This window comes from Pygocentrus nattereri, chromosome 1, assembly GCF_015220715.1.
Source record: "Pygocentrus nattereri isolate fPygNat1 chromosome 1, fPygNat1.pri, whole genome shotgun sequence".
Lineage (NCBI taxonomy): Eukaryota > Metazoa > Chordata > Actinopteri > Characiformes > Serrasalmidae > Pygocentrus > Pygocentrus nattereri.
In genome coordinates this window covers 23,592,813-23,616,974 of record NC_051211.1, presented here as the reverse complement: position 1 = coordinate 23,616,974, position 24,162 = coordinate 23,592,813, and the positions used below count along the sequence as shown (strand labels likewise).

General features: G+C 42.1%; 1 protein-coding gene across 3 annotated transcripts; it reads right to left on the bottom strand.

The window, feature by feature from the left end:
* Positions 1–1,637: 1,637 nt before the first annotated feature.
* On the bottom strand, positions 1,638–22,625 carry trim46b (tripartite motif containing 46b). 3 transcript variants are annotated; one of them, XM_017715340.2, is made up of 12 exons: positions 22,421–22,625; positions 14,212–14,467; positions 10,747–10,897; positions 10,252–10,450; positions 9,718–9,864; positions 9,453–9,548; positions 8,925–9,178; positions 7,232–7,353; positions 6,725–7,063; positions 4,425–4,654; positions 3,291–3,358; positions 1,638–3,200 (listed from the first exon to the last, which is right to left on the bottom strand). In XM_017715340.2, the coding sequence occupies exons 1-12, from the start codon at positions 22,442–22,444 to the stop codon at positions 2,762–2,764; spliced, it is 2,325 nt and encodes a 774-aa protein (XP_017570829.1). In that variant the 5' UTR covers positions 22,445–22,625; the 3' UTR covers positions 1,638–2,761. The 3 variants fall into 3 exon arrangements, with proteins under 3 accessions (XP_017570829.1, XP_017570831.1, XP_017570828.1); XM_017715342.2 differs by lacking the exon at positions 22,421–22,625 and adding an exon at positions 21,601–21,759; XM_017715339.2 differs by lacking the exon at positions 22,421–22,625 and adding an exon at positions 21,308–21,592.
* Positions 22,626–24,162: the final 1,537 nt, after the last annotated feature.

Below are 24,162 nucleotides of genomic sequence, written 5' to 3'. Positions count from 1 at the left end.
GCATTTATAAAACTCGGTGTTCAGGCGAAGAAAAACACACAGGCTTACCCACTCGCTCAGTACGTGTTTTCTCAAAAGGTCCACCTAAAACTAAACATACCTAACCACTCAAGATGGCAGCAATTAAAGACACATGTGGGCTTTTACATCTGGGGCTTTTTGAAGCAGCAAGGGCAGAGACGTCTTGATCTCAAAAGAATTCATACGACATTGCTGTGGAGCTCGAGTCCATGCATATCTGTCTGACAGTATATTATAATACGGTGACGAAAGCATAAGCAAGCATTACTTAATGGCCTTCATGCACTAAGTTGCCAGTTTATTAGCTACACTTACCATTTACAGTGCTGTACAAAAGCCAGAGACCATCCTTCATTTATTTCTAGTCAAAACGGCCATAAAAGGGCAAGTTATTCATTTTCCAGAGATATTTCTGAGGAGATTATATACAAGATAATCCACTTGCACAATGAAGTGGAAAGTCAAAGGAAAATATGTGACAAAAAACAGAAGTTGCCAAAACTGGAATTCTGTAGAGGTCCCTTTCCATTGATGGATGGGGTAAAGAGGGCTGATGACCAGCAACTATAGTAACCGTAAACCTATGAAGTGCATCTATATAGTTTCTATAGCTGCTAAAATAGTTAATGAGCGTAGCTACAATTTAGGTGGACTTAATAAACTCACTGTAGCTGCATTCAGTGTCTGGTTACCAGTGATATGAATATATGACTTTGAATGCTTGGAGGTGCTTTCATGTAGATATTATCTAATCTTTAGTTGATTAATTCATTAATGTATGAGCTCAGTGCAGCATTCATATTTTTTGTTATGTAATCTCTCCATATGGCATGTCTGACACTTAAGGCCTACACGGCAAAAACATGTAGTGCACTACTGATGCACGCTGAATGAAAATCCACTATGTTAAGATTAAATCTTAATACCTCTTAGTCTTAGTTTCTTCTTTTGCATCTCATTCCTCTCCGTGTTCCTTCTCCATGTTCTTATGGTGTTTTTTTATATAACTAGTCACCTTCATCTTGTTCATTAGGGGTGTGAACCTGGATTTCAGTACAGCTGCTTTGGGACATTGGGCCTCATTCACAAACCATCTTTAAACAGAAAATTCTTAAAACCCACTGATGCAGAAGATTCTGACATTCACCAGGGTTTTCTTATTTGGGATTTGGTCTTAGGTAAGAACCGTCAACACACACCCAAGAGCACAAAGGTTTGAGCAGTTCTGCAGTTTAAGAACGTCATAAATCTGACGTGGACTTTTTCTTAGGACCTTTAGAGCACATGTAAGAGAAAACGTAGTAAGATATTGGTAAATGAGGTGCAGTGTTGAAAAAGTCTATTTAAAAAACTGCATTAAAGTTCATAAGGATCACATGGTAAATCAGACCATTTACAGCAGCCATTTGTAACGCTATCAAATGTTTCACCTCCAGGTTGGAAGTGAACTTGGCATGAGGTAGTGCTTCATGATCAGGCTCGTGATGCTGAACCTACAGCAAGTCTTTCCAACATTGTATGTGCTTGGTACACTGCTGCCCCCTATTGTTCAACATTAAAGTTGGAGGTGTGCACCCTTAAAGCATGACTTTGTGAACACATCAGGACTCAAATCATTCATTTTTAATTTTAGACTCGTGTTTTATTTTGCTTTGTTTCTTCATTAAATATTCTGCCAGCAGGTGATGTCTACATTATCTTAATTTCAAAAGTAAGCCATTCGAAGGAAGCACAGCTTATCACCACAACCAAAATCAAGCCCATGGTCAGCCCATTAAAAATATCTTCTACAAGCTTTGCTAGGATTTTGCATAAGAGAGCAAGTGTACACACAACACACAGTGTCCCTACTCATTCACATGTGTAGGATGAGTCAGCATACTCTCATTCCGTTCCATTACTTACTTGCTTCAGTAACAACATTATGCTCAACATTTGCTTAATTCATTCAACCTCTAATTTGCTCTATTCATTTGAGTGAAAAAACAACAAAGGGCATCCTATATCGCAATGCAAATTAAGGTAAGCTGGTGCATCTCAGTGAACTGCTACAGAAATACAGTTCTAAATATCCAGTTATTATTTACAACCCAGAGTCCTCCATCATCCATCATTATATGTACCAACCCATCTTCAGAATATTACCTGTATGAGAAAGCTGCAGTGTGGGATATACATGAATCGGCACACTTTGCCTGTTCTCCATTACTGAGGATGTTTGAAGAGCAGAACGCTGAAGAGCAGTTTGTAATGGAGCTGAAATGACCAGAGGAGACTTTGGCTCTTACTAATATTATGGAGGTAAGATTAACAGTCAAAATGATGTCTTTTGTATGGATGTTAAAGGCAGAAAGCAGTATCAAAACCCTGGAGGTGAACAATCTAAACGAGAATAACGAGATCTTCCGCATCCCTGGGGAAATACTATACGGTCTTGCATATAAACATAGTTCCATATTAGGAGGTTATATAGGCCACATCAAGATTTTTTTGTGATTTGTTTTGAAGAAATTCACAATTATTCTAAAGCAATTAAGCACTATTAAAGTGTAAAACAAAATAAATAAATAAATACATACATTAATAATAATAATAAAGTTAATCTGAGGAGCATTTTCAGGTGCAATAAAAAACAAGTGTTTCATAAAAATGAAATATAAAAACAAAATTCACTGAGATAAGACTGTACATCTCAGGACAGTTTTCTGGATTAGCATCACTAATTACCAATAACCTTAATTCAGTTCAATTTAGTGACGCGTGATTGGATGGTAACTCTTCTGACGGGTGTCTGGTCTGCATTACGATTTGCTACCAGCTCTTGCAGCTGCAGAGCACCTCCTCCAATGAAGCAGAAGGCAGGGCAGACAGGGGCAGAGCAGTCCACAGGCCCCTCCCACAGCGGGCGTAGAGAATGTGCATCATAAAAAGTGACACGCCCCTTCTCTACATCAAGACACACCCCAAGCCTGGGAGGCAGAGGATAGGTGACGCCAGTTGGAGAGGATGGGCCGTTGCCATTGGTGATGCCACCATCTCGGTGGTTGGCTGTTCCGTGATGGGAGTTAGCAGAGGGTGGCAGGTAGATCTTGCCCATTCCCATGGTGAGGAAGGTAAAAGAGGGTGGAGAGTCAGAAGAATCCTCAGCCCCGCTATCATGTCCGCTGTCTGGGTCATACCTACAAAGACAGGGCAATGGTTAGATTGCAGAGGCACATGTCAAAGGATCTCCTTTCATATCGTTTCTATAGTATCCCTTGCTCACTCACCGTGGGCTGGCCATGTCTTGAGGCAGATGGAACCATTCCTGAAGTTTGGACTCCAGACCAACACCAACCTTTATAGAACAAATAGGTAGAGAGTGACATAGAAACCGCGAGAGCATTGAGAGAAAGCATACTGCATACCCAAGTAAGCGAGAAGGTAAATCAAGGCCTTGTCCAAACAAATCCAGATAGATATCTCTTCTATTTGTTCAGACCCTAAGAAGCAAAATGACTGAGAAAGAACAGATATGTTGATCAGTACATTGGGAGGGTAACTGTTCATTTAGTCTTGCTGGGTCAGACATTGTAATTAGAATACACAATTGGGGACAACTTGTAAAACATTTTGGGCTGGATCGCAGTGCTGCAAACAAGGTCATGCCCACAGGCTTTCCCTCCAAACCCAAACCAAATTCTATCAATTCATGCACTTTTAATGACGGGGCACAAAACAGCACAAGCTAAACACAATATTGCTAGCTAACAAATAATACTGTTATCTAACATTCTTTAAAATTAATGTTTCAGAAATACTACTTGATTTAGCTTTGTTGGACTTTTGATCAATGCACAAAACAGATTTTCTCGGTTTACTCTGAAAACAGTAACTCATGAGAAGAGAGATATATGTGGTTGTTTGCACATCATTCATCAAATCCGATGTTCATCGGCAGGTGTGATGAAAGGCCATCACTTTGTTCCCATCCTTTTCTTGCCCTGTTTACTCCAGATCCCAGACATTACGAGACTGTGCCTTACCCTGTGAGACTACAGTTATTTAACCTGTCAGTTAGCCGGTAGGTAGCCACTACATTCATTTTTCCAATCCAAATCTCCAGACTCTGGACATCTGAACTCTAGATTCACAGAATTTAGACCTACATACTGTGACATTCACAGATGCTCAACTTCATCATGTTCAATCTGCAAGGTTGCACAGCTGTTCACTTCACTTCCATTGTTTTGCTATCAATTCTGACTAATTCTACAAGCAACATCTGCTGAAGCTTGCATCCCTCATAGAAAGTTTGCAAAAGGCAAGTTTGCAAAAGCCAGTCTTACAGTCCTGTGGACTGTCAGTAATGTGCCGCATGTCCGAGACATTTATAGTGAGTGATTCTCTCTAGCTTTACTTGCCTTGACCAGGTAGGACCCAGGTTCCACTGAGCATGCCCAGTAGTGACGCCCCTGCGTAACAGCTACATCACCCACCAGCAGGTCAGCGGTCAAGTGACAGGAAGTGAGGGCACGGTCAGCTGCCTGCAGAAGGGAAAGGCCTGGCACACTGCGGGCGCAACGCTGCTCTTTACTGACCACCAGTCTGTCAGCGTGCAGACCCCAGCGCGAGTCCAGGTAGAAATTCAGTACTAATGGGGTAGGAGAGACGAGGAGAGGAGGAAAGGGAGATGAGAGTATGAACGACAGAAGAAAAGGAGGTCAGGAAAAGAGTGTTGAAGAAGTAAGGAAGAGGATAGGAGAAAAGAGACAGAGGAGTTGAAGAAAAAAGAAGGGGAGAAAAGGCAGGATTGAAGCATAGAATCATAGAGGTGTACAGGGAGAGGACAAAGCATAAGGACAGCTATCAGGAAAACAGCCACAGTAGAAATTAGGACTGAAGAAACGGGAAATGCACAAACTGACTCATATTCTGGGCAGCGCAGGCTGAAACATAAAACTGCATAAGCAGAGGTGTCAAATTCAGGGCCAGAAAGTAAAAGTCCTTCCCAGGATTTTGTTCCAACAGGCTGGCTTCTCTAGTTAGATCACACCACCAGCAGAGCTGTCCAGCCTGTTGGAACAAAATCCTGGGAAGGATTTTTACTTTCTGAACCTGGATTTGACACCTCTGTGCATGAGGAAAGCATGTGCTAACATTTTCTAGTAGACAAATCTAGTTTTTTTTGTTAACGTTAGCATCATGTCTGGTCTTGGTAACTCAGTACACATCAGTGTACTACAAAATTCAGTAGTATTCAGGCTTTAGTTACTGCATAGGTGGGACAAATATGATCTCATAGCAAAATACTTCATATCACCAAGGGCTTGAGAAAGTAAAACACAACTTGGTGGATATAGGAATGCATGGTTCATATGGCACATTAAAAAAAGTGTAAGTAAGCCAAACGTGTGACAAAAATGACAGAACAGAAAAGCGATTTAAAGGAAGTATGAGGAGAAAGCAGAAAGAGGGATGCAAGTCTAATACAAGAGAATGGGAAAATGTCAATGGAAGAGAGAACGAAAAGGTATACGGAGGGATGGGGATGGGCAAAAAGAAGAACAGAGAGAGAAAAAGAGATGTGTTATTGAGCATTACTTCATGGATGAACTGTGATTATTATAACACAGCAAGGCCCACAGTTAAAGTGCACACATGTTGCTGTTATTAGCCATGTTATTGTTAGAAAGGTTCAACAGCTGGTTTTCCATGTGAGAGAATGTATCTGTGTATGTGGTCCTAAAACCTGGGATGAATACACCTTGAAAGCCATTGTTTTAAATAAAAAAAACCTGCACTTTCAAAAACAGTCACTGAGAATTGTTAAGGAACTATTATGGATTATCAAGAGGTCAAAAGCAATACAACTATAACTGAAAATGATATGACTCATGTTACTGGCCTAAAATTACAGGAGTAGGCCACTTCAGCATTGGTCTAGGACTAAGGCTGTCACTTGAGCAGCCAAACAATTTTTGTGATATAATCTATTGGTCAGAATTTCTAAAGAAACTCAATTAATGAAAACAATAAACTGGACTTAATTGTCCAAACTGTACAGTTTTTCATCCATCCATCCATTTTCTAAGCCGCTTCTCCGTCAGGGTCGAGTTATTCCAAAATAATTTACGTGGAGGCATTTTACTTAACTAAACAAATAAAGACAATAATAATTTAAAAATCAAGGAGAGCTGCAATTATTGTATTTTTATTTTTAAATTATTCTAAAATATTCTATAACTGCATGCTACTGTCCAGAAGCTAGAAACATTTGCTTCCACACAGAAGAAACTGGATCCATAAAAGTAGTGATGGTTAATTGAATGGTAGCCCTATAATCAACTTCAGTCACTTAATTGTGCCAGTTAGTTGCTTCTCTGGTTCTCTGATGCAAAAGCTGATTTGTCTTTTGTATCATGATTCATCACACCAAACACTCACCAAAAGTCTCTTCACACAAATCTTGAAACACAGCTGTTTTACAACCCAGATGCAGCTGCACTTACAATTCAACATTATTTATTAGCATAGTGCCACTTAACACATATGTGTTAAATAAAGTAACCCGGGTCGACCCCCATCCAACAACCTAAAGAATGTGAATGGTAAATGTGTTTTTATTCTTTTTTTTGGTTTGCTTGTTTCACTATGAGTCCATGCTCTACAAAAGCATATCACATTAATGTTCCTTCTCTATGTGTGTGTGTAAAGTAATTACCTGGAGCTGGAGGGGTGTGTAGGTATACTTCCTCACTGTACTCTCCAAAGCCAGCTTTGTTGCAGCCCCTCACTCTCAGGACATACACACTGTCCATCTCCAGTCTGTCAATCACTGCGCTGGTTCCGCTCACCTCCTCCAATCGCTGCCAGCCCCAGCGGGCCCCAGCCAAACCCCCACGGATGCCGCCTCTTGCGCCACCACCTGGTACCACACCCCGGCGACGGTACTCCACTGAGAAGTGCCAGGCAGGGGAGGATTCCTGGGGAAGCCGCCAGCACAGGAAGAGTTGATCGTAGGCCAGGGTGCGCTGGGTATCAATCACAGGAGCTAGTGGAGCTAATGGATAATGGAGTTTTTCATTAGATTTTATTAGGTCTCACTGCATTCACAAATATTCAAATGTGTCCTAATTGTGTCAACTGTTGTTTTTTACTGTTCCAATCAAAGAACAGTCAGAATAGAAGGTACTGAAATATTTGTGTGAGCACACACTCTATTTCTCACCCTGAATGAAGTTTAAGTCAGTGAGGAGTTTAAGTTCTCTGGAAACGTCCAGCTGGAAGTGTCTGAATGACGGATCAGCAGAGAGAGAAAAACTCTGGAGGGACTCAATGGACTGGGCCAACCTATGAGACACATGGAGAGAAGAAGTGAGTGTCAGTCAGTGTTAATGAACTAATTTTAATCAATTATATATATATCTTCTTCTTCTTTCGGCTGCTCCCTTTAGGGGTCGCCACAGCAGATCATCTGCCTCCATCTTGCCCTATCCACTGCCTCCTCTACTTTTACACCAACCATCTCCATGTCCACCTTCACAACATTCTCTGAGGTCTACCTCTTGTCCTTCTGCCCGGCAGCTCCATCTCCAACACTCTTTGACCAATATATCCACTATTCCTCCTCAACACATGTCCAAACCATCTCAACCTGGCCTCTCTGGCTTTATCTCCAAACTGCTCCACCATCACTGTCCCTCTAATCTGCTCATTTCTAATCTTGTCCATCCTTGTCACTCCCAACGAAAATCTCAGCATCTTCATCTCCGCCACCTCCAGCTCAGCCTCCTGTCTTTTAGACAGAGCCACAGTCTCCAAACCATACATCATAGCAGGACGCACTACTGTCTTGTAAACCTTCCCTTTTACTCTTGCTGCTATCCTTCTGTCACACATCAGCCCTGACACTCGTCTCCACCCACTCCATCCTGCCTGCACCCTCTTTTTCACCTCTTTTCATTCCGTCTTTCATTCCTCTCCTCTCCAGTGCAAACCTCCACCTCTCCAGATTCTCTTCCACCTGCTCTCTACTCTCACCACAGATTACAATGTCATCTGCAAACATCATGGTCCATGGAGCCTCCTGCCTGACCTCGTCTGTCAATCTGTCCATCACCATTGCAAACAAGAAGGGGCTCAAAGCTGATCCGTGATGTAACCCTACCTTCACCTTGAAACCATCTGTCACTCAACCTGCACACCGCACCACTGTCTCACTATCCTCATACATGTCCTGCACCACCCTAACATACTTTTCAGCTACACCCGACTTCCTCATACAGTACCACAGTTCCTCTCTTGGCACCCATCATATGCCTTCTCTAGAGCCACAAAGACACTCCTTCTGTAGCTCCTTCTGACCTTCTCTGTACTTCTCTACCAACACTCTCAACATAAAAATTGCATCTGTGGTACTCTTTCTGGGCATGAAACCAAACTGCTGCTCACTGATCTGAACCTCTCGCCTTAGCCTTGCCTCAACAACTCTTTGCCATACCTTCATGGTGTGGCTCATCAACTTTATACCTCTGTAGTTACTGCAGCTCTGCACATCACCCTTGTTCTTAAAAATGGGGACCAGTACACTGCTTCTCCACTCATCAGGCATCCTCTCACTCTCCAGGATTTTGTTAAACAACCTGGTTCACTGCCTTCTCTCCTAAACATCTCCATACCTCCACAGGTATGTCATCTGGACCAACTGCCTTTCCATTCTTCATCCTTTTTAAAGCTGCCCTCACTCCCACCTTACCAATTCTCTGCACTTCAAGTTATGCAAGGTCACTTATGAAACCTGGTTTAAAATCATATTAAATCAATTGTTTCATTTTCCTCAAATGATAGGAAAGATTCTGTGTTAGGCTGACAACTTAATGACGGTAATGATAAGTGTGTGTGTGTGTGTGTGTGTATCTTACCTGTTGTGGGTTTGCCTTGCTGCATGTACAAAGCAGGCCGCATCTGTCTCTTTTAGTAGCTCCTGGGTAAAAGCCATAAGTCCTGCATGCTCCAGCAGGCTCCGCCTTTCAGCTACCTGATTGGCTAAGGCCTCGCTCCGCTTCTGGCGTGAGCTTTCCAGGCCCTGGGCCAGCATTGCCTGTCGCTCCGACAGCAGGGCCATCAGCTCACGCACACACTGAGCGAGCTGCTCACGGGCACCTACGCTGTTCACCTGCAAACATACACACACACAGGTTACTGCTCTTTTCAAGACTGTTCTGCATTCTCAATACATTCTGCAATTCGACTTTGCATATTTTCTTGCACTGGAAACACAGCAATAGGAGAGGAACATTTTCCTCAGTTATTAGAAATTAGGACTGGAGAGAAAACATAAGAGAAGGAGAATAGGAGCTCAATGGACAACTCTGCATTTGGGTGGGTGGCATACAAGCAAAACACTGCACGTTATACTGGGTAATCAAATGCTGTGTGAGTAGCGGTACCTCAGTTTGAGTGATGGCATTCTCCAGCTGTGTGATCTGAGTCAGCACTGTGCCCTGATTGGACAGGATATAGTTGAGCTCCTTGGTGATCTTGTCCTGTGACAAACACATGCAGTGTGTTTTTGGTCTACAGCACACTGGATTTGATATGAAACACGGACATAAATGCTGACATTTCCTGTACTTGATAAAAAAAAAATCTCAAAATCTGTGCGAAAACAGATCTAAATAAATATAATCCTGAACTATGATGTTAAAATCATACCTTGAGTGCCTGATATGCTTGGGTGACTGGCACAATCTTGTGACCTGTATGCACCCGACGGAGCTTACAGAGGGAGCAGAGCAGCCTTTGGCATGATTTACAGTAGAACTGTAGCTTTTCCTGATCATGTTCCGGACATGTCAACACCTACAGAGAGAAAAAAGAATTATGATTGTGACCATCATTATGGTTGATTAAGATTATGGCTTGATTAAATAAGTGCACTTCATTTTTTTGAAGAGTGGCCATTTGAGGAGCTGCCAAAGAACGGCTTCTTCTAAAAATGAGGCCCACAGCTTCAGCACAGAAGTGCCAACACTGTTATGAAAACGTCACGTCTACCACTGAAGTTACTCAAAGCGAATAAGTAAAGTACCCATGAACAGAGAAAAAAGGCAGTTTATGAATGATATAAACAAAATGACTTCTGTACCTACCATTACTATTACTACTACAACCTACTGCACAGTGGCTCGTTAGACACATAATCAGTTAGCTCGTTTAAATGTTGTGGGCAGTTCCATCCAGACTCACTTTGGGCCTAAAGTTGAGAGTGGGCTGAACATGCTCATGCTGGGCACGGGGGGTGCCCCAGGGGTGGTACAGCTTGAAGCACTCATTGCAGAAGCTGGCCCTGCAGTCTGCACAGCCCTTTGTGGCTTCCAGAGCCTGTGGGGGCTTACAGAACTGACACATCACTGCCACACTGCCCAGACTCACTGTGTGTCTGTACCTGGAGAAGAGAAGACAAAGAAAGGAAGGAGAAAGAAAGAAAGACATTAGGGAAAACACATCAAATAAACATCATTATTGTAAACAGATGTATGTTATATTTGCTTCATAAACTGACATCTAGCTGACTGAAATCAGCTCTTGTTAATCTAAGTGAGTTCACCCACACAGCATATAAACGTGGTCAACAATTAATCAACTGATCAATTAATATGTCTCAGAGTTAAGTGTGGCTGTGAGCAACCCAACCTGGTCACTAATCAAATGCATGGTGGAGTAGTGAGTATCTTGCATTACCTCTCCACTATGCGCTCCAGTGTGAGGTTCCTCATGCAGTCAACCAGTCCTCTCTCACCCAGTTCCACATCTCGACCACAGGGCACGCAGGGGAAGAGCATTAGCTGGGTAGGGCCCTCCTTCCGCCTGCGCCCTGGGTATGTACCAAATCCTATTTAAAAAAAAAAAAGGAAATACAGAGGAGCAGCCATTTATTTAAGTATACCTTTATGTCAGCTTTGTCTTTTTATTAATTTGCACCCTAATATACTGGAACCATCAGACAGTGTGCACACACTGTGACGAGCAAATTGAACGCACATTTAATTTGATTTGCCACACATAGAACTTTAATAATGTATTGCCGGTGTAAAAGAGGGCGATTCTGATTTTTCTTCTATGAACTTTCATACTCTGTTGGACTCACTATGTCAGGGGACAGTCAGCCGATCGGAGAGGAGAGGAGATGAATTCGGGCATGGTGACTGAGCGTGGGCAGTTTCGCCCTTGGATATATTTTCTGTTTTTTAAGGTTTACCTTTAGCAGTTGTGCGCACCACTTTTGCTGTTGGTGGCTTTATTTTTTCCACAGAAGGACCAACGAGTAGTGAGCAACCTTGTGTGGAACTTGAGACCGCCGTGTCTCCGCGTGCTTATTACCACATACTCTCTCTCTACCATACAACCTTCACTCTTGTGGAACTGCATATGTTGAAATACGGGATAGCTGAATCCCTACATTGATTTTTAGGCAGCGAGCATGTACATGTGTATATACACGTCTTTGCACAAATATTTTTGAGTGTCTGGAGAAAGGATCGCACTTGTAAACAGATCATTAAATGCTGCAACTACTGTGGTAAAGAGTTGTTTGTGTGGTGAGCTTAATTGAGAGTGGTATGTTGTGCTGCCCCGACCTTAATGGTGTTTGTAAGAGCATTCTTTGTGGAACCCCAATAAGCTAAATTTCACGTATTTTACACATTTATAGTACGGGGTAAGATTACAGGGTGCTTTTTACAACACAACAAGCACACAAAGGGTCACTGATGTGAAGCACCAACATGTAGTACCCTTATTGCCTTTCATATGATTGGATGAGCTGTGGACATTTAAAAGTCATACAAACAATTTGGAGGTTCTTTCAATCTCTCTCTAGCTAGCCTTCATGATTTAACTTTCCTGGTTATCATTATCATTGTTTTGAATTCAGATGGTCCAATGACTTCCATGGCCACAGGTGCATAAAACCAAGCACCTAGGCACATTTGTGAAAGAATGGCTCACTCTCTCAGCTCAGTGAATTCCAGCATGGTATCATGATAGGATGCCACCTGTGCAACAAGTCCAGTTGTGAAATGTCCTTGCTACTTAATTTTCCACAGTCAACCGACAGTGGTATTATAATAAAGGATGCAGAGGCGCATAGTGCACAGAGGTTACCAACCCTCTGCATTCTGTCAGTTGCTACAGACCTCCAAACTTCATGTGGCCTTCAGATTACCTCAAGAACAGCGTAGAGAGCTTCATGGAACGGGTCTCCATGGCTGAGCAGCTGCATCTAAGCCTTACATCACCAAGCGCAAGGCAAAGCGTTGAATGCAGTGGTGTAATTCGTCGTCATAGAACTCTAGAGCAGTGGAGACGTGTTCTCTGGAGTGATCAAATCACGTTTCTCCGTCTGGCGGATGGTGTTTCTCTTCTTTGTGTGTGTTTGTGGCCATTTTGTGTGCTTTTTCCATTGTTGTTTTGTGCAGGTGCATAATTGGCCACTCAGGGGGGCCTGGCAGTATAAGAGGTCGCTGAGCCACCATCTTGGGAGATGTTCAGGGCTCTTTCCTCCTTTGACCTGACCTGGATGAACACAGCACAGCACTCTTCACTTCTGTCTGCTTTGTTTGCTTCATGACTGTTTGATTATGCTTTGAGAGCTTGGGAAAAGTAGGGGACAGGTGCCATTTTGTTTTGGTTACCTTTTTTTTCTCCTGTTTTAAGGAAGGGAGTTAGAGTAGGCTATATGTCTTCTTGTTTCTTTTGTTTTCAGTTCAGATTGAATTTGTTAGATTTGAATAGATTTGAAATCGTTGGGTTTGTTTATTATTTTGGCAATTGCTCATCCCTGAAGCCATTACCTCAACTTGTTTGAGCTTTTGAAGAAAATAAACCTGTCATTTTCTGGTTTAAATGGTGTTCGGTGTCTGGTCTGGCAGCAGGTCTGGGGAGAGAGCCCAATCACATTGTCTGTTATGGCCTGACCCTAGACCGGGTCGTAACAGATGGATGAGTCTGGGTTTGGTGGTTGTCAGGAGAACAATATGACTGCATTATGCCAAGTGTAAAGTTTGGTGGAGGGGGATTATGGTGTGGGGTTGTTTTTCAGGAGTTGGGCTCGGCCCTTAGTTTCAGTGAAAGGAACTCTTAATGCTTCAGCAGACCAAGAGACAATTTCATGCTCCCAAATTTATGGGAACAGTTTGGGGACAGCCCCTTCCTGTTCCAACATGACTGTGCACCAGTGCACAAAGCAAGGTCCATAAAGACATGGATGAGCAAGGTTGGTGTGAAAGAACTTGACTGGCCTGCACAGAGTCCTGACATTAACCCAATAGAACAGCTTTAGGGAGAATTAGAGAGGAGACTGTGAGCCAGGCCTTCTCATCCAACATCAGTGTCTGACCTCACAAATGTGCTTCTGAAAGAATGGTCAAAAAATCCTACACTCCTAACCCTTGTGGAAAGTCTTCACAGAAGAACAAATGCTGTTATAGCTGCAAAGGGTGGGTCAACATCATATCAAACCCTATGGATTAAAAATTGGAGATGTCACTCAAGTACATATGTGTGTGAAGGCAGACGAGGGAATACTTTTGGCAATATAGTGTATGTGCACTCCAGTATTCGCCCAGTACATGGCGTTGTCTCTGGCATTGCCTTTTTATTTTATATAGGACTACAGCAGAATAACAATGCACATTTCTCTCTTTCTCACTCTCTCAGCGGCCCACTGGGAATTCTCCTGATCCTCCTGATGGCCAGTTCATAACTGCTATTAAATAATCGAAAACACCCCCAAAAATAGTTCTCAAATGTCCACAACGCTCGTTTCAGCTAACAGCAGATTGCTGCACAACATACCAATGAGCATATCTAGATTTAGGTAAATAAACAATTTTTAGCACTGCAGCAGCAGCAGATTTGAACGTTCCCTACATTCAGTAGTTTAATTAGATCCATTTACTTACAATAATGAAGTACAGGGTGATTTCAAAATGCAAAACATATGGCAAACACAGGACATCCTGCAGGTCTGGACATACACAGAAGTTACTAGAGTACCTGTAGCTCCCCCTTGTGGACAATCTTGTTAAACATGAGTGAGTGAGATATAAGCCATGTCCATGAGGTGCTTTCCATCTATAAATAGCACAAATCACAAAAACAAACATATATAAACATATAACATATGAAATGTAGAAACCTACTCACCTGGCCGCAGTGCACGATCTATACGGTCGGCCTTGGGCATGGGCCTGCGTGCTTGGCGTGGAGAGCGAGTGTTAGGGGTGGAAGCAGGCGAGTTGGGCTCAGGAGGCAGCTCAGGCTGGGGGTAGCCACTCTGCACCAGCACTTCCGAAGCACAAAGTAGACACACGCTGTGCAGGCAGGGCAGCACCACAGGCTGCTTCACTATGTCCTTACACACTGGGCACTGAAGCTCACGCTCCATGCTCTTCATATTTGACTGGGGGAGGCAGATGGAAGAAAAAAAGTGGCTTGTGATCAAGATACAAATATCCACAGACAGCCATGATCTGAGATTGATCAAAAATAAAATTTAGAGCAATAACCAACAGCATACCAGAGCATAATATTTAATTGATTGATTTATCCTTTTTATTGCCACATGACATGTCATCTTACAGTCTATAATTACACTACTCAGAAGAGTTTGGTAACTTTATCACAGTAGGAAAAAAGCTATTCTTGAAGCAGTTTGTCATTTTTTAGAATCTGTAGCTAATGATACTTTAAAGTAATTACTTTCACCACGGTAGCATTTGATAATTCTCAGAGCTCAATTTTACAATCTTCATTTGAGACATCTCTTGGGGGCACTATTCTGAGATAATGGTTACATGTAAAAAGGTAAAAATCGATGCTGTGGATACAGAGTTGCTGAGAGTAGCATTTCATGAGTAGTTGTTCACTCAGCACAAACGCTACCCTCTAGTGACCAGGCTGAAGACTGTGACTCTCTATGATGCGCAGAGAACACAGGGTCCAAGCATTGCACCACATAGGAAGACAATATGGTTCTTTAAATGGTTCACATAGCATAACACAGATTAGTACCTCTTTTCATGTTTTCCCTTACTTAAAATGCTTTGGACTGTTAAACACTAATGTAGAAGGAAATGCAATAAGACAAACCGCTTTCTTTAATTACCACATCCACTGCAATATCAATATAAATATAAATTTATCAATGGTTTGCCAAAAACATACATATGACAGTCTTCAAGAAATCCAAAATAGACAAAGGACCACAAAGACACCATTTAAACATTGGGTAAAAGGATTAGTAGTTATATTGATGCTTGTAACATCTACTTTGTACTTTGTTTAAAAAGTTTGCCTGTGGTTTCTAGCTTGAAAAACAACTACTGTGGTCTAAACTGAAGCAAAAAGATCAGGTCACATCAAAACCTAGATGTCAGCACTAAGAACACAAAAGGAACAGTTATGGAAATCATGAAATCGATGTGTGCCCGGAATTTCCCCAGCCTCATAAGTAGCAAAAGCTTTATAACCAATGTCTACTCAGCATAAGCTCTTGGACAGATGGTCTCCTAAAGAATTTTGCTGAGGTAACCCTGAATCACCAAGTCCTGTTTTAGTAAGCTAGCCAAATCCTGAGTCAGCCCAAACCTCAAAACCCTTTCCACCAGTGCTTGCTGCTTAAAAGAGCGGTTTGGGAACTTTATAACTGAGGTCTTTTTCTAAATTATTCAAATTCATATCGATTCATCTATAACATCAATGTTTTTTTTCCTTTCTGTCTGCAGTTGGAGCTACTTACATTATTATAATAAATGCCTATTGTTGAGAAAAGTCAGCTGGCCCTTAACAAAAGCTGGTGAGGATTTGGAGGATATTTAACAAGATATTATCTGGCAGCAGTCACAACTTCAATCTTCAACATGCAAGGCTGTTGAAAGATGGAGACTTCGACTAAGAGAATTCAGTTACAATAATTAAGAATGTGCTGGAAACATACCAAACAAAAACAGTGTTTTTAATCACTTACAAAGGCTTTTTCATTCTAATGACATATTTAACTAATCACAGAACCACATCGGTCAAGTTTCAAATGAACTTGGCGGCCTTGTGACATTGTGGACCCCTAAAATCTCATCTGCAACTCATTTGTTCGTCAGTATTTTGCATGTCTTGTCTTAAATCAGTCCGCAGTGAAGAAAACCTCTGAATAAACAAAGGTCAAGATGCTATGATTTCCATTACCACAGTCTGGGCCTGGGAAAAAGAGGAGACATAACTCAAATGTGGCCACAGACAAGCACCTAAAACATACAGCCATGGACGCAGATACACTGTATTCTTATTCTTTTATATGTTGTAGCCCAAGCCTGTATCAGTTTTCCCCTCCTCATTACTCACTCTTTTCTTACCTTCTCCATCACTTTTTCAGCATCAAATAGCCTGTTTAAAATGAAAAATTTGTTCCAAAATCATAAACCAATACCACAGATGAATTATGAATTATGAATACTGGTGAACTGTATATTAAATCATGCTTGAGACAGTGCTTTAGACAGACTGGATATAAACAATATCAGTTATATCCCATATAAATTATATATATAACAAGTCAGTACACACTTCACAACATACAGCCAATAACGCTGTTTATCTGTCAATAATGCTGCATATAAACTTTGGAAAGTATAAATAGTGAATTGGAATTGGATTTTAATTACAGTAGACCAAGTGGATATTAAGTATTATATATATATATATATATATATATATATACACATTTTGAGGATGTTGTGATTCTAGTCACCAAATCTCCTTTACTATGGTCAGTACACACTTACCTCCTAACTGTCCTCTTATACTCACTAAATCTTTATCTCTTTGAATTGACTTACATATTCTAAACAAGTATGAAATCTAAGTGTTCATGGTATACCACACTTCTACAAGAAACAGCCGTCTGACTGTGATTAAAGATCAAACGAGAGGTGAGTGGGAAGGCCTGTGAGAGAGAAATTGCCTGTTTCGAGCCAAGACTTTTCTCACTGCCAGATCACTCAGGGAGAGAGGTATCTTTATAAATAGCTCTCTCTTGTGGGTGAGGAGGATGTCTTGGTTAAATATGAATAACGACCAGCTAAGTGCGTGTGCATTGGTCATCTGAAAGGTGTGCCTGAAAGCTCAATAAGGGGCTACACAGCTGAACATACACACACACACACACACACATACACACACACACACACACACACACACACACACACACACACACACACACACAAATACAAAACTATATAAAAAAATATAGAAAACCTTGTATCTCCAAAATGGTAACTTTACAGAAAAAGAAAAAACTACTTTAATTTTAATTTTAAGTCAATGAAACCAGACTTTTTTCATTTCTTTTGGTCCATTCACCCTGAAATTTACACACAATGTAAAGGCAAATTGGCACTTTCAAATTATGTCAAAAACTGAAAAATGGCAAAAATGGAGATACAAGGTTTTCTTCAAACAGCAAATACACACACACACACACACACACACACACACACACATATATATATATATATATATATATATATATATATATATATATTCATTTATTTGTTGAAATTTGAGCTTTGGTTTGAGGAATGAGAAGCTTTAGCGAAAAGATCAAATCAGAATTTCTACTGCAGTGAACTGCCCAGTGGTTGTGGATAGGTTTCTATAAATATGATGTTTGTTTTTGTACGCTACAATTCAGCCAAGTAAAAACTGCACTTGGATGGAGAGAAATCCCTACTGTGAAATCCAGATGAGCTTTCTTATCATACTGACTACCTGAAGATGAATCATCCCAGAGCACTCATTTGCTGATCAAACCAGATTAAATGTATTGCCTTTTCTGGCACACATCTCAATTTTACACATTTCTTTCACATTAGTATGACTGGGTCCTGGATTTCCTGATTGAGAGACCTCGGTGAGTCAGGATAGGTAATAACATCTCCATCACCACCATACTGAGCACCGGTGCCCCTCGGGGCTGTGTGCTTAATCCGCTGCTGTTTACTCTGCTCACTCATGACTGTACTGCAAAGTACAGCTCAAACCACATCAAGTTTGCCGATGACACGGCTGTGGTGAGCCAGTGTACAGAGAGGAGGTACAGCGGCTAACGGACTGGTGCGGAGCCAACTACCTGTCTCTGAATGTGGACAAAACTAAGGAAATGGTTGTTGACCACCCCTCACTCACATTTCTGGCTCTGCTGTGGAATACATCAGGAGCACCAAGTTCCTCGGTGTTCACATCACAGAGAACCTTACCTGGTCCCTCAACACCAACTCCACAGCCAAGAGAGCCCAGCAGCGCCTCTACTACCTGCGGAGACTGAAGAAGGCTCATCTCCCCCCTCCCATCCTCAGCATGTTCTACAGGGGGACTGTGGAGAGCATCCTGAGCAGCTGCATCGTCGCCTGGTTTGGCAGTTGCACTGCCTCCGACCACAAGACCCTACAGCGTATAGTGAGGACAGCTGAGAAGATAATCGGGGTCTCTCTCCCCTCCATCATGGACATCTACACATGTTGCATCCAGAAAGCCACCAGCATTCTGGATGACCCCATCCATCCCTCACACAGACTTTTTTCACTGCTGCCGTCTGGCAGAAGGTACCGGAGCACCCGTACCACCACTGCCAGACTGCAACAGCTTTGCTCCTCAAGCGATCAGGTTTTTAAACTCACAATGACTGATCTGAAAGACCCCCTCATATGCACACTCTACACTCACACAAACTCCTCTTTTGATGCTCTACTTGCACTATCTGGAACATTGCTGCTAACACTGTGTTTACACTGTTTACTCAAGTTTTACTACCTCAGTAACTGCTGTGTTTATGTATGTCATCTGACTGCGTGACTCACAGATCACAGCATGTTAAATATCTCTGCACCTTATTCTCACTACCTCATGTCCAGAAATGAGTGCTGTGTCGGTGCTGCACTGTCCTGTCTGTTTAATGTGTCTAATGTCTGTTTAATTTATTGTATTTATTGTTTCTAGCTTATTTTTTTGTTTGCACACTACACTGCACATTTGCACTTTGTACTTTTTGTTCCTTCTTGCACCGTGTTGTTCCTGGAGGAACGTAATTTCACTCCATTGTGTACTTGCACATAGATGCAATGACAAAAGCCTCTTGACTTGAATTGACACTCACATTGGAAGGCGTAGCCATGTTTGTGCCTAGCGGAAGCAGGTCTGCACTTACACCCCTGATTTCCAGATATCACCTGGACAGATCTCAGCACTAACAAGAATGTGGAAAGAAGGGACTATCTTCATTCAGTCATTTACGTCTAGCAAAATTAATAATCACAGAGACATGACAAAGCAGGCTTTACTGCCTGCTTCCTTCATGCTGTGGTGCATGTAAGCGGTCAGAGAGTGACACTGCATCAACTTAGCACATTGTTGCAGAACTCAGGACGGCTGTTTATGGTGCCTGAAAAGATGACAGAGAATTTAACTATAAGATGGCTGGCCAAAAGTTTGATTGGCAAAATATGACACATGAATATGTTTTATACTATTTATCACAAAATAAAACAGTTTTTTTTTCTTTTTTTTTCTGAGATCTGCTAAGTTTGAACCAACCCAACGTATCAGCAAAACAGTAGTGCCCAAAGGTGTGTACGATATCTAAACCCAATCTCAGGTACAAGCATTATTACTTCTGTGCAGCACTGTCTGCAGAAGTCACGTTCTAACAATATATCAAGGAGCACCTAAAAATCTGTCACTATCTGTGTGACCAATCACTGAGCAGTACAGATGATTAAGTCACCAACATAATGACATGGTACACAAAAAGGAATTAGTAACTAAATTTGAATAATTCATGATACTAAGATGAAAAAGCGAGTTTCTCACAATTAAAACCTGTGGGTGCGCCACTGTGGGAGCACTGTCAAAATGCTTTTGTTGTTTTTTTTTTATTAGACATGCAGTTGGTCAGTGTCCTTTAACCTCTTAATAAACCACAGGCCGGCCCAAACCTTTATTAAACGCTTCTATAACCTACAAACAGCTCTATCAGTGTGCATTTAAGTCTCTGTAATTACTGAATAATAGGCCTTTCTATGAAATAAACATGAATTGTTAAGGGGTTGAGGACTGATACCAACAAAATCTGATATTAGTTATTGTGATAGCAACATCAAACTGTCCCGCCACACTATCCATTACATGCCCTAAAAAAGGAGGTGAGCATACACACAGCAGTGAGACAGCTCATCTGGCCGCGGAAATAGGTCTGATTTTAGGTCGGCTGCAACAGCGTTCACCCAGAGGTTGTGGGTTTAGTCACAGTTGCATGCACAATATAGCAAATGTTCATGAGATGTCCTGGACACAGGCACGTCACATACTGGATGCTAGATTTGTCGCAGTGTAGAAGATGACCTTGACAATTTCGCACATTAACGTGTTTCCTATGCAGCCCGAAAACTAACAAATGCTGTATTTAGGGACTTTTATATAAGATGTTGCTAAAGGTTTTGGGTGACCACAGTGCAGGTGAAAATAGTTTAGACATATCGGTGTTACAAACACATCATTTACAGAGCACCACCACTCCAGCGGCTGCTATAAGATAATATGGCGTTATTATTAGGCAAGCGACAGTGGTCAGATAAAAAAAAAAGAGACTGAATAGTTAAAAGTCATCTACACATGGGCACCACACACACACACACACACACACACTCACTCACTCAGTAAATCTGATTAATGTGAGAACCACTCAGCCATTATCTTAGCACTACTGATTGGAAGAGGGTAAAGAAGAGGAAAGAGGGGAGACTATGGTATTTAGATAAGAAGAAAACCTCTTTATCAGTTCTGCCACTACAGTCACAACTTCTATACCGAGCTGACCGTTAGACCTCCATTCAGAAAAGCCCTGTCTGACCACCACAGCCCTACAGAGACTTTTAAACACAGCCTTTAAATTTCCTCTCCTTCTCACAAAATAAATATAGCAAACTTCGTTCCCAAAACGGGGCAAAATAGAGATAAAAGGACGCTTTAATGTCACAGGACGTTTTGGTCGACTCTCTGTCATTCGCCAATGTCAACCAGGCCTCTCCACAAAATGACACATCCCACCACGAAAACTCGGCGTTTTTTATCACAAAATTTTCTCCACAGTTTCTGCGACGATAGTTCTGAGGTAATACTGATTATGGTCAGCGTTTAATCTGCCTGGACAGACCTCTCTTACCGCACAAGTACTCATCAGCACCGCGCTTACCTTCACCTGGTGTCTAGGCGCCATTACAGGAGAGCCTCCTCCCCCGTTAGTTAGCGAGGCAGTGATGCCGGGGGGGCGGGAGAGTCAAGGCGGACCACCGGTAGGTACACATTTTAAACATTAGAAACGGTGAGGTAAAACGGATAAAGTGCGGCGAAGCTCCCTGCTGTTCATCCCGTGTGAGCTTACCACGGACCGTTTGGCCCACCGTTTGAGCCCGTTAACCTGCGCAGCGGCCGTCGGGCGAGTCGCTCAGAGGCAGAACGGCCGTTGAGAATCGACCGTTAATTTACCGTTGGGTGTTTGGGGGCTGCGGCGGTGGATCTCCGGCAGGCTGCGGCTAAATCTCTGCCTCGTTCCGCTCCGTCTCTGCTGAAATGTGGGTTAGTAGGATGTCTGCGTCGTCAGTGCGCCATTGGAAAGCCTTTATTTATTTCATTTTCACTCCCTCCTGTTCCCGCCTCCGTACCACAACCTCCGCGTGCCTACACCCCCGTTTCCATGGCAACGGGCATCCTCGCCCTGCTTGGCGTTTGTCTGTGTCTGAAATTTCGTGGTAAAATATCACACTGCAGGCTGTTTTTACCCCCAGACAGCTCACAAGTAAGAATGAATTTACCGCTTTTAAAGCGCTCTGAAGGCTTATATTAGGGGTAAAATCGCCACTGACGCCCAGCCGAACCGAGAGATGATGTTTTACGACACGTCAGCCGTGGCATTAGCCTGTTTGCTCACTGGCCACTGGATGGATGCCGTGTAAAGATAATGTACACATGCTATTATGTGAAAAATAAACGGTTTGTAATATCAGGATATAAAAAAGAAAGTACCAACGAAGCCAACCGTGTACAGTTTACACCCAAAAGCCTGTTTCAGATACAACAAACAGAATTTCAGGCCCATTTGCCATCTTATATCACCAAATTCATAAACATATCACAGATGCTATGAAATATATTGAGGTTAAAAAAAAAAAGAAATGCAGTCCAGCACCCTGTATTCCACCAGCAGCCAGGCTAGTGACACTTCAGAGCTGAAATGAACCTTAAATCTTTCCTACATTTCTGAATAATCAGGTTTACACAGCCTGTGTCCTAACATGCATCCACTTACACTTAAACGAGCCAGGACGTCCATGGCGCGCTGATAGATCCAGTCCTCTTCTTGCAGCCTGCAGTGTAACGTTACTGTACGCTTTCACAGCGCCGTCAGGGGAGGAGAGAGAAGCGCTCTGTGGAGCACAACACGCTGAATATGAAGTGGACGTTAAAGCCACAGAGAGCACAGGCGACGTGCGACTCGTAAGCAAGTCGTTCTCTTGAATCGGCACCATTTAATGAGTCGGTAGGACCGATTCACGAGCACTGACTGAATCAGCAGCAGTGCTTCAATGTTTGCATCCGTGGTAGAGGCTGACAACTTACAGTATAATTCTTACCAATTTTAAGCTAATAAAATCATAAACATTACACATACAACACCACATTGTAACACTAAGAACAGTGTTTGACTCCCAGTTAGAATCAAGCGTTGTTATATTTGAACTGAGATAAGCAATAAAATTGATTTGACTTGCGAGTCGCTAAATCACATGTTGGATCCGTTTGAAAGAATCGGTTCGTTAAACTGAGTGACTTTTTCATGACTAGCCAGCCGTATGTGCGGTCCGACTGAACTAGTGCGCATGCCCGCTGGACAGTAACATTTCCACATTTCATGCCTAATTGATTGATTTTTTATCTCATGAAGTCAGTTTTTTCGCTTTTGGTCTGAACATAATTACCTATTAATAATAAACCTCCGATATATATCTCAGAACAATATTTAAGTAGACGGCAGTAATTAAAACAATTAAAAAACAAATCTAAAAGTCTGAATACTCTGATCACATGTTCAAACTTAAGATCTGTTTCTATCATTTGCGGTGAACCTTGCTAAGCAGTGTAGCCACCCATACAGTATTACCACAGCTTCCAACGTAGCTATAGTAGAGAATGAATTGTTCCGATTGCTTCCAGAAAGTCAGTGCTCAACATCTGAAAACTAAATCAAATTGGCTGTGTTCAAAACAATATAGTGTTTATAATATAATGGCGAAAAGGGAGAGATGGCTGAGGCAAAAAAGGCACAGAAAAACAGCAGAACAGCAGGACAGGTCACCCTTAGCCATAGGATATTGAAGTGCTGTGACACTCCCTGCCACAAGAGGCGCTATCCCACTTCTGGTGCCAATGTAGCACCTTGTTGAAGGAGGAGACATGGGGCAGACCAATGCTGTAATCGAAATAGCATATTGTGTACTTTATATTGCCTACTGCATCAGTATATACTGCATACTGCGCACTGGTCTTCATCAGTCGTATACTATACAGCAGGGGTGTTTAATTAAAATTCAGTAAGGTCCAGTTAGAGAAAATTTCCTCAAGCAAAGGTCCGGATCTTGCATCATGATTCACTGCCATATAACCTACTGCATAGGACCACGTCTGGGTTGACTCGGACCGCGGTCCACCTATTAGTGACCTCTGCTGTACAGTATCTAGTACATGGCACAAGTCGTGTGCCGTACTACAGTGCCATACTAGCCTGACTGAGCCAATCAGACCACCTCAAGCCCCACCTCATTTTTCTTAGCCCTCCAATCAATGCTTAGCAACTGTTGCTAGCTGCTTTTAAGCATGAATGTTTATATTTTGGTCAAGAGATGTGCCGATGTGACTGTTAAAATACACCCCATACAACAACAGAGGGCAGGACATTGTTTTCTACCTGCCTCTAAATACATCACATAACTGTCATGAATGAATCCACAAAGGCAGATTTAACTAACAGCTGGTCTAAATCAGAATAATAGC

Coding starts and splice junctions, on each gene's coding strand:
- trim46b (XM_017715340.2), bottom strand. CDS start 22,444: ATGGACGTCCTGGCTCGTTTAAGT. Junction 14,468..22,420: donor ACGTCCTGGCTCGTTTAAGT/GTAAGTGGATGC, acceptor TGCCTCCCCCAG/TCAAATATGAAGAGCATGGA. Junction 9,549..9,717: donor AAGCATATCAGGCACTCAAG/GTATGATTTTAA, acceptor TGTTTGTCACAG/GACAAGATCACCAAGGAGCT.